General features: G+C 37.5%; 1 protein-coding gene across 6 annotated transcripts in view; it reads left to right on the top strand.

Annotated features, from left to right (window-relative positions):
• NCOA2 (nuclear receptor coactivator 2) overlaps positions 1 to 20,376 on the top strand; it is a 150,560-nt gene that overhangs the window by 76,343 nt on the left and 53,841 nt on the right. For all 6 annotated transcript variants that reach the window (XM_063130827.1, XM_063130826.1, XM_063130828.1 and 3 more), the window contains 2 exons: positions 8,904 to 9,008; positions 11,207 to 11,379. In XM_063130827.1, the coding sequence (XP_062986897.1) occupies positions 8,923 to 9,008; positions 11,207 to 11,379 (259 nt within the window). In that variant the 5' untranslated portion in view covers positions 8,904 to 8,922. The remainder of the gene's footprint in view (positions 1 to 8,903; positions 9,009 to 11,206; positions 11,380 to 20,376) is intronic.

Raw genomic sequence — 20,376 nt, 5'->3', positions numbered from 1 at the left:
TTATAAACTAAAGCAATTATGCATGTTTAGATAGAAAAATGTCTGTTTGGTGGGGAATGCTGGGAAATCTAGGTCCTTCTTCTTTTTAAACATGCCTAGGACTGCATCTTAATTTAGTTTCCATATTGGATTTCTGAAGAGTATATTTCAACAAGTTGATATTCTACTTCTTGCATGTAGTGTGTATAATTAATCTATCTTAACTTTGTCTGTTCTATATTTTCATGCATCAATTGAGGTGGAAGGTAGGAAAAAGGCCTAGTTAAGTTGTAAACCCAGATAGCTCATTTTGGTGACTGGCCTGAAAATGCTTCAATAATAATTCAGTTGAATACTGTTTGAAGTTGATGGCCATTAAAAACTTATTGCAGTTATAATTTTGCAGCATATTGCATTTAATCTCGTTTTCATGCACTGTTGTGCCATAAAAGTTATATTAAATAACTTTGCAACACATTCACTCTTCCAATCGTAGTTAAAATATTAGAGGAAAACTATTTTCTTTCTGCAGTCTTGATATTCAATGTACCAATATAGTATGCATATTCATAATAAAATTATTAAAGAACTGTACACATATAATCTCTGTAGTGCTCCTTGCTTCTCAGCAGAAGGCATACTATAATTCAGCTGTAGTTTTATTGTCATTCTAAATAATAAGGATCTAAAACTAGCAGTAGAAAAGTTTTTGTTATGAAGTTGTGTCATTAACAGGTGATACTGTTAATGACACAACTGCTTGTTGAAGTGATTGTGACATTTCAGCCAAAAAGCATCTTGCATCAGTTGCAGAATGAGTGAAGACAGAGTCACAATTCCAGTGTGTTACTCATAGAATGCAATTTTCTTTTCTGTTATGGTGTTAAAACCTTCTCCTGCTATTTTAGGGCTTATTAGAGGGGCTTATTAGAGGAGGGTGACGTAGTCTAATATGTAAGCAGCTCAGTGAATAGCTATATTAAGAACCTTAGTGTATAGGAATACAGAAACTAGAAGCCATTTTGTGCTGTTGATGTCAGACTAGCTAATTTTTTTCCTGGTTATAGTTATAGCTTAAAGCAGCAAAGTGATACTTAAATTTGCCAAAGCTGGAATTCTCTGGATTTGAAAGGAAGTCTTTAATTTTAAAGACAGAGATGCAGAAATGTGCTTTTAAGTGATTCATGATCAGGTAATCCTGATCATGAATCTTAGCCATGCATTTTATGGTTATAATATGTGGTAAAGAACTCCTGCTGCCCATTTGCAGCCTAATGTGTTTATTACCTTGTCTTCCCAGTGGCATCTGTGTGTTTGCTAAAAAATTCATGAACATTATTGGTTTTCAGTCAGACAGTGGAAGACATATTTCCTTTTCTAATACATTGTTTTAAACTTTATATGAAAATCAGTATGAGAAATATAGTAAATTGGAACATTCTGTTAACATTTTTCCTCTTCTACAGCATTAAACTTTAACTGTGTGTCATGACTTTACCTGAGGTAGGTCATGTTACAGTCATCTTTTGGTTAGAGGGGAAGAGAGACTAAGAGAAGGGAAAAGAAAAGTTATTTCTGTATCTGGAAATATAAATTTTACATCTCCTTGAGGCTGAAAGCAGTCTTTCCTACAGTAGAACTAGATGGGATGCTCAATCCTGGGATGCTCACACTTGTCATTTCCTTGGAATAAGATCTGTAAAGTCCAGGTAGGTGCATATGTAGACAGGTGATCCTACGGTTACCCTGATCTCAACCTGTGAAGAGCTTAAAAGGCAAATGCAGCACATTGAATTGAGCCCAGAAACAGACTGGGAGCCAGTAAAGCTGGCAAAGCACCAGGGTGATAGGTTCATACCTCCCAGTAGTGATATGGCTTATCTTGAAATTTGAATTGGAAAGTTTTCCCATGCAAACTTATGGGATTTGTCATTTGCATTGAAATTTTTTCTGATGCTCAAGTATAATCTAATTTAGTAAGTTTATTTTACCTGTATCAGTAAACAACAGAGTTTAAGAAAAGTACCCCATGATAATTTTTTGTCCCAATATTCCGCAAATATTTGACAGGGGGGGTTTAAGTACACTTAGTATGATTTAAATGTTATAATATGTAGATTTTAATTGCAATATTTGTAAAAATTTAAAGGTAATCGCATGTCCTTACATAGTTAAATTTTAGAAAAAACAAAGATACTAAAAATATTGACAAACTGCTGGCTACTAGTCCTGATAGCCATGTGCTACTTCCAGTATCAGAGGCCATAAGCCTATATATACCAGTTGCTGAGGAACATGGGTGGAAGGGTTCTATTGCACTAATGTCCTGCTTGTGGGTTGGCCACTGTGTGAACAGAATGCTGGACTAGATGGACCCTTGGTTTGATCCATCATGGCTCTTATGTTTTTATGCTATTAGTTAAGGTAGACATTTCCAGGGTAGAATGTCCAATGGTCTAATTCAATTTAATCAGAATGATTCAGCTTCCACCTGTTCTTCTGGTGGCCTTTAACTCATGGAAGTTCAAAATGGGTAGATGAGTGTAAATTTAAAACCCTAAGTAAAGCTTCTTGGGCCTTTCCTCAAGCTGGTGGAAATCCACATATTTTATTTTATTTTATTATTTATTACATTTCTATACTGCCCAATAGTCGGAGCTCTTGGGAGTTGATGTCCATATTTTGGATGTCAACTCCCATCAGTCCACCCAGCATAGATAATAGTCAAGAATTCTGGGAGTTGTAGTTCACACTATTTGGACAGTACCAGATTGAGAAAGGCTGCAGTCCATATGTATCTAGATTGCATTATTTAGTAAAATCTAACTTGTATACCCTTTTACACTTACATGTATTTGGCAACCTCTATTAAATGAACAGCTTTAAACACACACATATATTGTGTATTTAAAGCTGTGTCTCTTCAGAGGCACCTAATCGTTTACAAAATCCCTACTCTGACTTTTGTATTAAACTTCCCCCCTTCCTTGTAGGGAACAGTAGGCTGTGTGTACTTATAAATATATCTATAGACACAAGCTCTAAGCAATGAACCTTTATTTCTTTCTATGAATAGTGATGATTGTGTAGAGTAGAGGTTTTGAGTAGTTACAGATGTTGCAATAGTAGTAAAGTTTGTAAGAAATTCATAGACTGTTCTTTATAAAATATATAATAATCATCCTGGGATATGAAAGGAAATGCTAGTAACTTTGGTATTGGATGTTGTGCTTGTACTGGCAGGACTATGTCTCAAATTGGACAATACATCTTAACTTGCATACGTTTTCTGTTAAAACAGATGATAGAAAGGAATTGGTTGTGGTGTGTATGATTTGCACAATTCTGATCCAGATGAGGGAACATTTAGTAAATGCAATTTTCTTATTTTCTATGAAGCTTTAGCAATGTGGCAGTTGGAGTTTTTATTTGATTAACGATGTGTTCTTCACTTGACCATAACACAATGGCTTATTTTGGATGGATTTATTTATTTAGTGTTTTTTTTCTAACTCTACAAATATAAAAACTTGGTATGCAGCTGTGTATGAAATAGAGCAGTTGAGGGCAGAACTATACATACAGAGAATGTATAGTTATAGAACGTGTGGTTATAGCAGCTTCATGTATCCTCCCCCTGCTCTCTCTTTTCTGGTAATGTCTAGTAAAAGAAAACATGTGATATGATATCATTGTGTTGAGAATTTCCCCACCCCCTCTCTGATTCGTTGGCTGCCTCTTATGGAGGTGAGGAAATTCTCAATGCGATGAAATTATGTGCTATGTTTTATTTTATTATATTTTCCAGGAGAGAAAAGGGAGGCTACTACTTCTAGCATCAGCCATGCATCTTCCATATCATGCAGTTCTTCTACCCATTTCCCACAGCTACCACAAGCTATGGGAAGCCCACAAGCAAGACATGAAGACATTTGAAACTTTTTTTAAAAAAGTCACAAGTGCCTTCAGTATAGTACAGTTGTAGCGATAGATATGAAACAACAATTTCATAATTCTTATAAAAGCATGGTCAGAACCAGATCTGATTAATTTACATTGTATTTTTATATTTATTTATTTATTTATTTATTTATTTATTTATTTATTTATTATATATCTGTACCACCCAATTGCTGAAGCTCTGTGCTTGTGTTTCCACACAACAATTTCCTAAAGTCCTCTCCTTCATATCACCAACTCTCAAACTAAGCCATTGAGAGAGAGATAAGCCAGAGAATTGGGTGTGCTTGTCCTGTACAGACCCAACATACTGATTACTTCTGGTTTTGTCACTAACTTGAACAGTAGCCATTACATATTCCAATATTTATGGAAATGAAATCTAATAATGTATCATATTTAAATATAGAAAGGAAACTCTTGTTATTAAGGTACTGAAATTGAAGTCAAGAGGTTAAATCCAATGTCATGCTACTGGATATCTACTAGTGCAACAGGACTTTCTCCCTCTCCATGCCACAGCTGTCTGCACTGTCCAAAGATTTGCTCTGAAGGGTTTAAAATTAGATTCAAAAACCTTATTGGCTAGTTGTAAAATGGATCATGCAAGAAAGTTATTAAAAATGAAACCACAATAAGTCTTCAGCTATATGAATTCTGCAACTGGAAAAATAGGACGTGAACATGACTTCTGAGGTTTTCCTTGATTATGCCATATTCATTCCATATATAAACTCCTGTGATCTCAATTTTACTTTTATGTGTTGCAGTGGAACACTACATATTGAGTGAGATCTGCCACCTGCCTTTGATGCTGACCATTATATCTTGGTTCCTCCTAATCTCTTAACTACGCAACATTTCTAGTCCATTCCAATAAATCATCAAGAGTGGTTTAGAATGGTTAAGGTTGGGATACAGGTAAGGGGTGTTGTAGCAAATACTCTGCAGTAGGAATAAAAAGATTTTTAGGCTACTGCTAGATAATCCAATCTTCCTTGCTTTTGTCGCAGCATACTTGGTTGTACTATATAGTACTTAGTGTCTATTGATACTCCCCCCCCCTCCACACAGTCACCTCTTCCAAACAGCAAGCAAACACCCTGCAACAAGTCCAATGGCCTCCCAATGTGGACTGGATATGGTGCTATTGTCTTTGAATCAGGACTTGTGGAGGACCATCTAGCAAAAAATTACAGTATATTGATGCCGTTTTGACTGACCATATGAACTCTGAATGTGAAGTCAGGAAATTAAGTTTGAAAATTGCAAGCACTAGTGTTTTCGGTTTTTTGTTACAAGCTTCTAGCATCTGGGGGAAATAAGACGAGGAAGTAGTAGAACGTTTGTTCCATGTATCCATTCTGCTTGTAGTTGTGTGCATTCTTTGACAGTCATTTGTTTCCTTGCATTTTTATGTTTAAGTTTCTGCACTTTAAAAATGTAAGATCATCTGCAAGATTATCAGTGCTTATACTACATACTCAGGTTTAAGCCTCTCTTATACTATTCTTTTAGAGGATGTGAATAAGGGTATGCTGTCACAATGAAAGTGGAAACTATTGTTTTGTTACTGATAAGAAAGAGAGCATGGAAACAGTTTTCTGGCTCTGGCTTTTTACCCAATATCTGGTAGAAACTAGATTGTAGTAAAACAGTAATTACATCCTGAGAATTTACTCAGATAACTTTGTGTGTGTGTTTGAGTGTGTGTGTGTGTGTGTGCGGTTTCCATTTTAACCCCTTGGAGAAAAAGATTTACTGAAAGAAATTAAAGGCTTACTGTTGGGTCACATGGGGATAGGGAAAACTTCTGTGACCTATTAAGCACCACTGAAGTACTTCCCTAAATTATTATTTTTTCTGAGGTGTCTGTTAACATCTCCCCATTATTTCTGAATTCAACACACATCTGTAATGATTATATACTTCATGCCATTCTAGATGTTATTAAATAATATCTTTATACATTTTTAGCTAATAAACTTGACTGATTATTTTTATTGGATATAAAGCAGATACCAAGTTTAAAGAAGTACCCTATTGAGATGTGCTTGAAAACTTCATCATGTCCTAGATCAACAAAAAACTGAAATCCTCCAAACAAAGATTTCCTGAAGCCTCCTAGAGAGTTCATGATTGAGGTGTGATTTCCTGGCTTGCACAACCCAATTCTATACATATTTCCTCAGAAGTAGATACCACTGATTTCATAAATTTACATAGGATTGTAACCAAATCTATAGACAGCTCAAATAAAGTCAAAACGGCAATGGAAGTATTGGTGTAAACTGGACTGTGGGGTGAATACATTAACTAAGCATGTTATCTGAACTCCCTGCTATTTTCATGTCTAAAATTAATCCAGTTATGTGTAATTCTTATTCTTAACTGCAGACCCCACAGGTGTCTTGACCCTGCCATCACCACCCTATTTCCCCCTCCCCAATGATCTCTTCCTCCCCATAAATCATCATATGGAGAAAGAATGATTTTTATCAGGATCTCTGGTGGTGTGTGTATATATATATGTATGTGCATGTATGATTGACTTTCAGTAGTTGGATATTGATCTTTATTTATTTTAAAATATTTTTATGCTTTTCAATAACAACCAAATCTCAAGCATGCTTGCAAAATAGCTTGCAGACATGCTTGAATAAAGTTGTTTACTTTCTCAGCAGGTTTGGGCTTCAATATGTACATCTCCCCCCCTATAACAGAGGAGGAAACGCCTTCATCCTGTGCCTGATGTCTACTCAGGTTTTGACTGTCTTGGTCTTGGAAGTGAGGCAGAGAGAAATCCCTCCCTGGAAGCACCCTTCTCTCTATTCTAAAGAAAGCCCAGAACAGAGCAGATAACAATGTCTAGGTCAGGAGGACAGGGTTGCTTCTTCCACACAGTTTTTTCTAAAGGCAGCTGGCTTGATTTATATCTAGTATTTATTACTGCTACTTCTGTCATTTTTAAAATAAATACATAAACTTCTTTGAGCATGATATATGTTTATATGGATGAATAAAAAGACAATGACATTGTGACCTTGGTCTTATGCTAAAATGTGTTCTCAGAATTAACAGGCAGAATAGCTATTTTTCCAAGAGGAATTTGGACTTTGCACATTAAAATTCTTTTTTAAACTTAGCATACCTTAATATAGTGCAAAGGCATTGTGGAATACCAAGGTTCTATTGAAGAATGCAAATCTTTAATTTAACACCTCTCTCTCTCCCTTATATATATATACTTCACAGAGTAGCTTGTTCCATGTTTTCTTTAGTTATCTTTGCAGTCAGCCAGTAAGTCAAACAGCAAGTATATCATCAGTGCCCTGTGTCTATACCATAATGGTGCTTATAAGCATTCTTGGTAGTTGAGCCACAAGTGTGGTACTTGCTTCTCATGGAGACTTGCCACAGTTTGAATTTTAATGTTGTCTGGAAGTTGTTTTGTAAGACTTTTCTTATTTGGGTTGTACGCTCATAGTCAGGGGTAATCAGAACATATATTTTAAAACATATATTTTAATTTCATTTTCATTGTATTTACTAGTTCTGTTAGATAGATTTAGTGTTACTAAACTAAACCTAAGGATGGGCTAAGTCAGCATTCCCCAACCTGGTGCCCTCCAGATTTGTTGAACTACAATTCCTATCATCCCAAGCAATTAATGGCTGTGTTGGCTGGAGGTGATGGGAATGGCAGCCCAACACATTTGGAACACAACCAGATTGTGAGAGACTAGTTTAAGATGCAACATGATAATTGCACATTCAATAAGCTGGGACTTCAGTTATGCTTGTAATTGACTTATCTATGTATTCTTGTATCTTCCTCTCCATGTTTCTTAGTTGCTCATATTCCAGCTTTACAACAGCCATGTGGTGTAGGCATGCTGATAGAGAGGATGTTTTTCAAGGACAGCTACTAAGAAACTGGCAAAATAAAGTAGCAAATGGTCTATGGTGTGTGTGTGTGTGTGTGTGTTTGTGCGTGCGTGCGTGCGTGCATGCATGCACACAAAAAACAGCTTTATCAAATGTTCCACCTGAGGGGTGGGAGGAAGCTCCGGTAATGAAAGATAAAGATTGGGACAGAAATTCCAGAGGTCCTTGAAAGCCATGAAGTGATTGAGTTCAAACTGGATGTGTCATAGGAAATCCAGGAACATGATCTCCCATGTCTGTTCTCTCCCAATTAAATTAAAACAAGCAGCACTTGAGTATAGGGATAATCCTTTTCTCTTGAGTTGTTTTTCCAATTTTTTAATCTTCACGAAGATGCAAGTACCATATCGGTAAATAAGAACATAAGAACCATGCTGGATCAGACAAAGGGTCCGTCTAGTCCAGCATCCTGTTCATACAGTGGCCAACCAACTACCCACAGGAAATTCACAACTAGGACATGAGTGCAATAGCACCCTTCTGCCCAAGTTCCCCAGCAATTGTACCTGTACAAATTTACCCTATACCAAACATCTGATTTTTATGAAACATTTAGGATTTGTTCTATCTCTATTCTGTCTTTTAGGCATAGTGAAAATTTGAACCACCACCTTGAACCAAAAATGCAGCAGATCAAAGACCCTGTTCAGACAACATGCTAAGCCATGGTTAGGCCACTAACTCTTTTGCAGCAAATGGTTTGTGAGCATGTTTAAACTATGGTTATGTATCCACTATGGCTAGGAATGGTTCACAAGAATATGCTAAGTAATGGTTAACACGATATGCCAAGCCATAATGTTTAGCTCAAAATGTTTAACCACAGTGTCTTAGTGTGTCCTCTGAACAGGATCTATATGTTTAAAGATATACTGCTACAATACCATTTGATTGATTTCAGCCAGATTTTGCATCATGATTTAGCACTGCAGCGAGCAGATTTTAACCACACAACATTCATGTTTTTCAAGTATCTTTCTGTAACTTTGACCACTATTATTCTCTCTCCCTTTCAGTTGCTGATATGTGTTTAAGATGAGTGGGATTGGTGAAAATTCCTCTGACCCAGCCCGGGCAGAGTCAAGAAAACGCAAGGAATGTCCTGATCAACTTGGACCCAGGTTAGTCAAAATGTTTCATAGAACCAAAGGAGCTAAAACAATTTATAAGGATTTATAGGGGAAAATATGTCATATGTAGCTGGGTGCATTATTAAGTTGTCATTGTAATGAGTGCTGTTGTACAACTATTTGTTTACTACTATTGTAGTTCCAACTCACAATACAGTTTATTCATTGAGTTTTATTTTGGAGGGGGGAGTGTTGAGTGAACATCTTCAATTAAATCTTCAATTGGAGGGTTTGGCCTTTGAAGTTTTATAAAATTTGCCAAGCTATATGAAGTTATTTTTAAAAGAAACAAAAAACCAAAGTGCCTGAATTCTTTGTTCAATCCATTGTCCAGTGATTTTTCAAAGGATTACTTCCTAAACACACATCTTAAATATTTTTCAGATGTCACTTAAAAAAAGGGAGGGGGTATCTCACCATGAAGATCGTTAGAAACCACACAGTCAGAGTTGCACATTTTTGCAGTGCAATACAATGGATAACTGTCATAGATCTTTGCATATAAAGATCAATGTTGTGAATGCCCATAATACTTACATAATTACACCACCAGTCAATATATAAACTGCCTACAAAATCTGTAATTTTGTCATTAATAGTTAAAGAAGTGGATGTTGGAGTAGACTTGTTTGTGTCTCAGCAAAATTTTCTTTTGGGAGGCAGAAAATGTAAATGATTGCCAGGTTTGGATTGGGTAGGAATTTCTTTAGGGTGCTCTCTCAGTACATCTATCTCTTCCTTCAAATTTTATATCAGAACCCACCTTTTAGTGAACCTTTTGGTTAAATCCCTTAGTTCAGTTTTCATCCCTAACTGAAAAGAAATTTCAGAGTGGGTGACCATTGGGCGACCATTCCTCAGCCACCCTGGCAATTGAGCTATGGGGTTCCACAAGGTACCATCTTGTCTCCAGTGTTGTTTAATATCTATATGAAGCAATTGGGAGTGATCATTAGGGGATTTGGAGCCAATTGCCACCAGTATGCTGATGACACACAGCTCTATCTCCCTGTGACATCTGAAGCAGGAAGGTTGCCTTTAGTTTGCATAATGATTGCTGTTCTTGAGGAATTTGAAAAATCCATTTTGACCACTGAAGCCTCATCCCTCAGCTATTAGAAATCAGATTGAGCCTCACCACAACTTCTGAGATTTTACCTTGCATTTCCTGCTACAAACCCTTCAGTTGTTTGCAACTATGAGGGCTAGAAATATTTTTGTTTGTTTGTTTTTAAAGCAAAGGTAAGATTCTCAGGATGCTGAAGTGTGCATATTATACTAAGTTCTGTGCTTGAGTGATATTTATTTATTTGTTATTTCATTTATATCCCATCCTTTTTCCTCCAAGGAACCCAAGGCGGTGTACATAATTCTCCTCCTCCTCTCCATTTTATCCTCACAACAACAACTCTGTGAGGTGGGTTGGGCTGAGAGTCTGTGACTGGCCCAAAGTCACCCAGTGGGTTTTCATGGCCGAGTAGGGACTAGAACCCGGATCGCCTGACTCCCAGTCCAACACTTTAGCTACTGCACCACACTGGCTCAACCACAGCCCTGGCGAACAATCTATGAAAACAAAGAGTTTAAATGCACTTTCACACTAGGTGCTTTTGATTTGTTTTGAAACTCCCAATTTGCAGTTGAAATGTGGCTTTGGATGTTGTGGCTTAAATGCTCTCCAAACACCATGTAATAGCATCTCATTCTCTGTACAAATAAATTTGAATATACAGCTCAGAACTCTTTTCGTAAAGTAGTAGATTCAGAAATTAACACTTTGAGAACTGCTTTCTGTCACCTAATTGAGATAGATTTTTGTGCATTCCTGAGGTGGTGAAGTGAAATATCTTTTCTTTTCTTTTGGGACACCACAAGTGACATTAATCCTGTCAAGTGGATAGGTAGAAAACCAAACTGGATCAGTTTACAGTGATGTTATATATTATTCCATGCATTAAGATCTACTTACCAAATACCTTTAAAACCCACCAGTGAGTTTAAGAGGTAAACTCTGAATAGTATGAGTGTTGTTCATTTTTTCCATATTTATAGATGTGCTATAAAATAAATATTTGCATTAGAGAAATGAGTGTGATTGATCTTCTACATTTACCATTTTGATTGAAAATTATATTTTCCACTTTGACCTGTTGATTTTCAAAAGTTTCATTTTTAAACATTTCTTCCAGTCCTAAAAGAAGCACTGAAAAGCGTAATCGTGAGCAAGAGAATAAGTACATAGAAGAGCTTGCAGAGCTGATTTTTGCTAATTTTAATGATATTGACAACTTTAACTTCAAACCTGACAAATGTGCAATCTTGAAAGAAACTGTGAAGCAGATTCGTCAAATAAAAGAACAAGGTAAGGAAAATGCCCTTAAATGCCTTAATATTTGAACATGCCCTTTCTGCCCCGCAGAGCTGAGATGCAGCTTCAGTTATCTTGGTATCACATACTTTAATTTATTGATAGGATCGTTTTGTTTAAACATTTTTTTCCAGCTTACAGTGTTGAATTGTTGATATCAAATTAAAATGTTTAGAACACAAATGCACCATTCCCTGTATTTTTCATTAAATGAAATTAAGCTTCAAAGCTTAGAAGGAGTCCTTTAGGGTGCAATCCTATGCATGTTTAGACAGAAAAAAATCCATTTCCCAGAATGCCTCAGCCATCATTACTGGGTTGCATAATATAGCCTAGTTTAGAATAAAGAAAAGGTTTTTAAGTGTGGGATATTAAAGCTTTCTTTACAATTCACTATAAAAAAGTATAAATACTTTTACTAAAATATCCTTGGATTCCAAATAGTAACATAACATCTTGAATTGCGGTAGGTTTCAAGGCCTCTGTTCAGAGCTCTTGTGACACCTTAAAGACTAACAGATTTATTGTGGGCATATGTTTTTGTGAGCTAGATATTTGAAGTGGATAGGTCTGTGACACTTTTATTCAGAGCCAAAATGTGTACAAAATAAGAATGGTGACCCCCTTCACAACAGCAATCACTGTGATAACACTATCTGTGTAGCTGTCTTGTGCTAATTAGTATTAATAGATAGATAGTGTTATCACAGTGACAGTGAATCACTATGTTGAATGTGTTGCTCTGCTTACAGATGTCACCAATCTGCTATCTCTTGCATATCAAATACTTTTGGCCTCACTTTTTAGGAGCCTTTTCTTTTTCTATCTCTGTGTGTGTTTTTATATATAAAAACTTTATATATAAAGTTTTATTTATTTATTTATTTATTACATTTATATACCGCCCCATAGCCAAAGCTCTCTGGGCGGTTTACAAAATTCCTGCTAACTAGGTACTAGTCCATAAAAATGTGTGCTACAATTAATCTATAAGCAACAGCGAATTTCTGGAATTATTTAGTCTTCTATGATCTAATAACAAGCAGAAAGCAGTCTATGAGGTAGATTTTATGTGGGTTGATTGGGTGAAAATTGGTTTTTCTATGGTGCCAGCAAAAATTGGAATTTAACAACCTGGGCTAAATAGATAACAGCTCTTCAGATGACTGAAACTATATAGAAGTGTAAACTCTGGGATGCCACAAGTATCAGTGTTGTAATTAGTGCTTTTTACTTCATAAAATTCTGAACCAAGTGACATGTCAGGTGGCCAATTTTGCAGAAAATAGAAGTCCAGAGGAATATCTTCAAACTAGGTGAAATTGAATGGAAGCACAATCTAGTATATGTTAGGACAAATACTTTCTGTATTTCACATATGCAATGATTGGTTCAGAATTGACTCTAACAACACTGAAGTGATTTTAAGATCTTGTCCTTACAGAAAATGTTAGCTCAGTGTGTTGTGACAATAAAATTCAATATTAGACATTTATTAGGAAAAGACTTGAATACAAAGTCTGGGTGAGGAAGAGAATGGTGTAAGTAGCTGGGTGTGAATTTTAAAACGTATACTTATGTGGAGATAGGTCTCCTCCACTAATAGCCATTCCATCTTCTATTATTTCTCCCCCCCCCTCCTTTGCCTTGTAATAACACAGAGAGCTTCGGCTATTGGGCGGTATAAAAATGTAATAAATAAATAAATAATAAAATATAAGGCCTGTCAGATGTATGGAAAATGTCCTACTGCATCAGAGGTGCTTGCCTCTGCAGTCCACCCAGTCGAAGCTTGAGATAGGACCCCTTCTTCAGTAATGATGATCATGTAGCCAACAAAAGGATGATGTTTAAAAAATGGCATCCAAGTGGCAGCTAGTCAGAACTGCAATGACGTGATCAGTGGAGTCACATTTCTGACTGGTTTTTCATAGCCCCTGTCTTTTGTTGTCTCTAGGGACTTTTAGGATATAGATTAATTATCCTTTCCCAATCCTGAAGGTTTTCCCCTTACTATATGTGAGTATGAGACTTTAATATGAGATTTTAACAGTCATTAAAACTAGCTGCCTTTCCCCCTAGGGTGTGCAATTTCCCAGGAGATTCATATCAAGATTCAGTTTGAGTTTCCTTTCAGGGAGCTTGTGGCTATGGGACAAATTCCCTTTTCCTTTGTCTCTTTGTTCTCTGCCAACATGTGCTTGAGAAACTGTAGAGGCTGACCTCTGTTTCCTAGCCTTGAAAAATAGACTTTAATGTTTACCACTTTCTCTCTCTCTTTCCTTATCCAACAAAATGAACTTCTAGGTGGAACAACTCTAGATTCTCCCCAGGGTCCTCTTACTGTTGACTGTTCCCTGGAGTCACTGGCCAGTACAGCCCTTGGGAGCCCTTATGAAAGCTCTCTACAAGGCCTCACCTAGACCTACGAGTCTAGCGCGATGGAGGGGTGAAGATCTCGCGATATTGTTATCATGAGATCTCCCCCTCTGTTCACACGTGGCCTGTGACGACCTCTGAGGAGTAGGACATTGCGCCCACCATTTTGTTTTTATTTTAAAAAGAGAAAGAGTACACGAGCGCTCGTGCACTGAAAGGTAGTTTTTTTAAAAATAATAATCATAATTTCCCTGCTCTCCCCACCCCACCGCCTCAGGAGCTCTGCGCCCTATGCACGGTTCCCAGCTCCTCGCAAGTAACCGCGAGGAGCCAAGACAAACCGCGATGCCCTCCCACACATTCCAGTCTTGGGATTATCCCAAAACCGTGGAAAAAGTGGGCTACAACTGTAGGGCTGGGGAAAGGGAGGGACGCACAGGGACGATCCCGGAGCAATCCCCGGGATATCGCCCCATCTAGCTATGGCCCAAGACTACTCTTACCTGTTGCTTCCCTGAAGACCAATTTCCTCTAGTCAAAGCTTGCTTCAGGGACAAAGGGAAGGCTTAATGCACTCTTCACCTCAGAAGTGATGGGAAAGCATGGATTTGGGCTCAGAGACACTTCACCAAAGGGATTGGGACTTCTGTTCACTGCAAAATTAATCACAAGAGTACAAATTGAGTTCCAGGGAAATTCTGCTTCCTTCAAGGAATATCCAAAGAAATAAGCACCCCCAAAAGAATAATGCAAGCCTTCCCCAACCTGGCACCATCCAGATGTGTTGGACTAGAACTCTTAGCTGCCTGGGGGATTCTGAGAGTTGTAGTCTAACACATCTGGAAGGCACATTTTCCCTTCAACCTGCCATCTCCCAGTAATTTCTTGTGTGTACTCAACTATACAAAGGTAGATATTTATATGTAGTTAGAACATAAAAATATTAAAACTACAATCTGATTTTAAATAATGCCAGCTTAGACCTGAACATGGTATTGGCCTGCCTATGATGCAAGTCTTAAAGAAGCTTATAACTTCACAGGTGTTCTTGCAAATATGCACTGCTTTATAGTTGCTCATAAATAGGTGTGCAAGTTTAAAATCTGACTTGGAAATTTTTTCTTATCTGCTGAAGGATTTTTTTATTTTTGCTCATTGTGCAGATAAACCAGCACACCAGGAAATGAATGATGCATAGCATCAAGTAAATTTCTGTGCTGGTAGTAGTGGCGTGGACTCTCACAGATAGCAGCTCCTTTTCTACTACCCAAATATGGGAAGGTGATTAAAGGTGGTAAAACATCTTAAAGACTTTTGGGTGAGTGTATCTTTTGTGGATGACAGCAGTCACAGAGGGTCTCTTATATATATATTTATTATTTCTTACTCCCATTTTTTGCAGCAGTAGCTAGGATCCTTAGGGCACTTGGGGGCTTTCCCTAAAATACCCAGATGTAGAGTTATTCTAGGATGTAGGGAATAGTGACTATGACCACCACACACAAAAAAGTGAACACACCCATTTTTTGTGGCAGTTGTCATCCTCCCTTCCTCTCGCCACTGAATGCACCAGAATAACAGTATATCTGGCGTATTTGGGGGGAAAGACCATGCCTGCTCTGCTGTTAACACTTTAGAAGAGGTTTTATTTTATTTATTTTTTAAAAAACTGCTGCAACCATGGCCACCTGCTAAAAGTGAATCCACCCAAACTGCTGAAGAAGTATAACCACCACGACCCCAAAAGCACTGAAATCCTTTCCCGTTTGAATGGGGTGTGTAGAGTTGGAGTGGGGTACTTCTCAACAGTTCTAGCTATTAAATCAGGTAACCTGGTACATCCAGATGTTTTGGTCTACAACACCCATAGGCCGCAGCCAGCATGGCCAGTAGTCATGGATTATTGGAATTGTAGTCCAAAATATCTAGAGATTGCCTTCCTCTGAGTTAGGTGTGTTGTCATTCTACGAATAGGATGTTGCTTTAACTGTGGCAATGCAAGCTGCTCTGTGTGCCACTGGAGTGGAACATTTATTAGCTTTAGGAGTTCTGATGCTTTTCAGAGAAGTATGTCTTTCCCATTTTTATTGTAATGTACATGTGACATACTTTGAAGAAAGTGTGAATTAACTAAGCATAAACATGCCTGTGTAACTTAATAGAGTCTCTGATGTTGTATCTATAGTGGTAGCATATAATTCTTGCCTGGAAAATTAATGTTAAGGTGGCTGTGTTTAATTCTTTTGTTTTGATTCAGGATTTGAAAAACTGATCTGTGTTTTCTGTGAATACAACTTTACCTGTCAGTCTGGCCTTTTTAAATGCAACAGACTCCATTGCTTTCTGATAGTTCAAAGTCTGCTGACAAGGATCAGTGATCAGCATGTTAAACATGCAGCAATGTACTGCCTGGTTATCAAGATGGTGATGAACAATCTAGCTGTTAATGGTCACAACACAACTGCCAGCTTTCATTTTCAAAATAGGCTTATACACTAGGCTTATTTTGACCACTGTGTTAATGACATTTAGCAATTTGACAAAGAAAATAAGATGAGCAGTAATTGAATAGTTTTAAAAATAACCTGGTTCACACATACAAACCATGATTAGAAATCATGACAAACCATGATTTAATTAAACATAGTTTGTTGAATTTGTTTTGTTTTGTTCAAACCAAGAACGATGGGCTAACTATAGTTGTTAACCACGAAGAGAACATGTGGTTTGTTGTTCTATGGGTTGTTTAAAACATGGATTGCTATTATGTATGAATCCAGATTTTGGGTTGTTTCACCATGCTACAAGAGTGCACAAGAGCAGTCACACACAAAAAAGATGCCTCTTTACATCCTAGTATTGCAATGCTGCAAAAGCTGTTGGGATAGAGGGAGGGAGTGGGCAAAGGATGAAGGAAAACAGTCCAGGAGCTGGTTTGTTTGAACATCTGCCACACAAACCCTGGCTAGGTCAACAGACCGTGGTTTAAATAAACCATGGGTTAGCATTGTATGTTAACTAAGCCAAAGTTGTTCAAGTATGGACCTTTGTATCCTTGATTATTATTATTTTGGTCACTTTTTGCTCCCTGTGATGATCTTAAAAAGTATTTTATGAACCATCCTTGGTTGCCAGATCCTATCTGAGAAAATTTTGGCTTTGTATTGCAATAAATGTAAGGGAACCATAGAGACAAGTGAACTGGAGTGTGTAATGCAGTAACATTCGAGGACTCTGGCAGTCTTTTAGTCTTATTACCCCCACTCCCTTTAGCATATTCTTATATCACCAATGCTTTATCTTGAGGTGTTCAGAGGACGTTCTGTAGGTCCAAGGAGTAGAGAATCACTTATTTTGGTGGTGTGAAATTGCATATTGATTCTGTGATGTCATGTGCCTTTGCATAACATTGCATATTGTTTCTGTGATGTCATGGGCCTTTGCATAACATTGCATATTGTTTCTGTGATGTCATGGGCCTTTGCATAACATTGCATATTGTTTCTGTGATGTCATGGGCCTTTGCATAACATTGCATAATAATGTCGTGGCTGGGTTTTTGAAGAGCAAGAGATTTCATTCTTATATGAAGATGAGGATGCTACTGTAAGAAAGTAACCTTGAGTGTTTGATGCTAATATAAATTACCAGTGCATTTATTTTCCCTCCTTTCCTGTTTTCTCCCTTCTAAGACTGTGCAGCATCTATATCTCACTGAATTTAAAGATCCTTGAGCTCCACAACCATATTCAATATTCGTTTGTTAGCTTCTCTTAGGAGCTCAGTTATGGCTACTACTTGAGTAGCTGGGAAGTTCCTCCACCTTCAAATGTAAAATAGGAAAGGTTTGTGTGTGTACTTTTCAGAGGAAGAGGCTGGTATTCAGAGAACCCGAAATGGCTTAGGAGTACTAGTCTTTCTTAGAAATAGACATGTGAACCTTTCCTATTTAAAGACACCTAGTGATTTCCAGGAGCATTTGCATGACTAAGTGCAATCCTAAACATGTTTACTCTGAAGTAACTATCATTGAGTTCAGTGGATTTTACAAACAAGTTTGTTTAGGATTGCAGTGTTAAAAATTGCCGTCATGTTACTAAGCCTGGTGTTATAGAAATAGAGAACTTTGGTCCATTTTATTATATTCTGCTCAATCAGATGCTTAATGTGCACATATAAAACTTCATGCAACTTGTATTAATTGCTTTAAACAAATTACTTTAGGATTTCATTGATGAGACAAATAAATAGTACTCCTTTTAAGAACAAAAAAGACTTTATTTGTCTCATCAATGAAAAGAGAAAAAGAATGAAAACGCTTCAGAACTTCTGTTTTAAATGCATGGGTGTGTGGGTTCATTTTGTTTTCTCCTTTCATGCTTTTTTGTTTTAGTTCTAAGTGATATAATTCAGAGAAAATTATGCTAGAAAGTAATGCAGCAGTTGACTTATTTAATCATACCCTCAAAGAAAAGGGCTGTTGTCTCCATTTAGGCAGTACCTGCAGCAGACAGAATTGCTTTAAAAGGTTTGTGTCTTCCACTGTACATCAAAGCTTCTGAGTTAAATGTCCAGTTAGCTTGATTTTACAAGCTCCCTTGCCTTAAGAGTTACTAGTTTTCTAACAATGTAAGCCACATCTAGGCAAAATGCTAGTTTCTCTTCTGGCACTGGTAAAATGAAATGTTGCTGTTTATTTGTACGGCTAGCTTAGTAAGTGTGAAATTACATGTGGCTTTGCTAATGTTGGTAGAGTCACATAACCTGGAGACAGATTGTCTTGATGGTTGCTTGAACAGTATTTTTGCTTTTTTAACCTTCATTGGAAGCAGTTTCAGGATTTATGATAAATGAATCTTGTTTCCATTTTCAAGGGATCTGTTGATTTGTTGCCTGAAAATGTTTTAAAGGCCATATGCAATCCAATAGCAAGTACTGTTGATTAACCATCTTTCTTTGATGGTGCAACTTAAACGGATTTGTGTGCAAAGTTGCAATATTTTTATTTGATGCTACATATAAGAGTACAGCCCACTAAGCCATCTGTAGTCTGTATGAATGTTTAAAAAGGCTTTAACTTCTCAGAGGCTATTGTTGCAACTGAAACCCAGCACAAAATATATGTGGGAGGGAAGCATACTTGGTTTAGTCATCAGCAGTGAGTTTCTTCGACTAGTGTTAAATTGCAAACAACATGTCATATGCACTATGCTATGCACTCTTTCACTCAGCATCACTGATCATCAACTAGTTTTTAACAGGGGGCATATTTGAACTGTCTGGTCTAAAGGACCAACTTTGGCTCTACCCATTGACCTGTTTCCATGTGAACTGAGATGCAAGCCAAGAGCTTTTCCTTTTACATGACCAGCAAACAGAGATCTTGATATTGTTTCCCCCCCTACTGCTTTCAGCTGCTACTTTGACAGAGCATTTGGCCCATTGCATAGGTGATATACCTGCTGTCCTAATGGCTGTTAGGAGATCATGAACATGCCTTATTTACTCCCTTATTTACCTCTCCCTTGCATTTCACACAAATTTCATCTCTTTTATTGTTTTCTGTAACCAGCATCATCTACATTGATGCTAACCAGATTCCTTCATAACCAGAGTTTGCAACCTACCACTTCAATTAAAAGAAGAAAGTTACCATTAACATTGTTGGCACCAGTGCAGATGTAACACTGCTCTATGGTTAAACCAAGCCCATGGAAGAGGGGGAAGATGCATTTAAAAACATTCCCAACAGTCTAAATAAGATTAGAAGATTGGAAATACTAGAGCTGCACTGGGTGTCTCTTGCTTTTTTTTCAAACCATGTTTTTTAGTTCTGGTTTACAGATAAGATGTAGTTTGAACAAATCAGAATTTGCCCAGTTGGGTATAACCAGGAAGCCAGAGAGGGAATTGGAAAGGGGAGGAGGAAGAAGTATTTCAACTCAATGTTAAGACCTGACGATCAGACCATGGTTGGCCCATTACATCCAAACCATGCCTAAGTATAGAACAGTAGGAGGGGCTTCATTAGTATTAGGGGCTGTTCTGGGGGTTGCATGGAAAACCAAGTTGGGTCTTTGGACAAAAAATGCCTATCCTTCCTCTACATCTAGATCAGGAGTGGGCAAATTGTGGCCCTCCAGATGTTTTGGCTTACAACTCCCATTATTCCTCACCATTGACTATTCTGGCTAGGGCTGATGGGAGTTGTAGTAGAAAACATCTGGAGGGCCACCCCTGTAGATAGATATAGACTGCTCAGATGATTATGAGGGGTGGGGTGCTCAGACGATTATGAGGGGTGGGGTGAAGCCATGATGCCTTCTCCCCCAACCCTTGTGTGTGCTGTGCACCTGCCTGTCATTTACAAGCCACCTCCAGCCACACCATGGGCCAGGTTCAGATGACAAACCAATTTGCACTATAGGGTGGATAGTTATGTAAACAATGGGCAGGGGTGGTGGGGGAAGAAGTCATCATGGTTTTTTTATCACCTTGCAATCATCTGAACCTGGACACAGTTTCTTTTGTCAGTTATTGATATTATTGAACTAGTTGTATTATGCCATTTTATATAGATTCTTCTGGCATACTTCCTTTCAGATAGATCTA

The sequence above is a fragment of the Elgaria multicarinata genome, chromosome 7 (genome assembly GCF_023053635.1).
Source record: "Elgaria multicarinata webbii isolate HBS135686 ecotype San Diego chromosome 7, rElgMul1.1.pri, whole genome shotgun sequence".
Classification (NCBI taxonomy): Eukaryota; Metazoa; Chordata; class Lepidosauria; order Squamata; family Anguidae; genus Elgaria; species Elgaria multicarinata.
The sequence above is the reverse complement of the archived record's forward strand: the minus strand, read 5'-3'. Positions and strand labels throughout refer to the sequence as shown.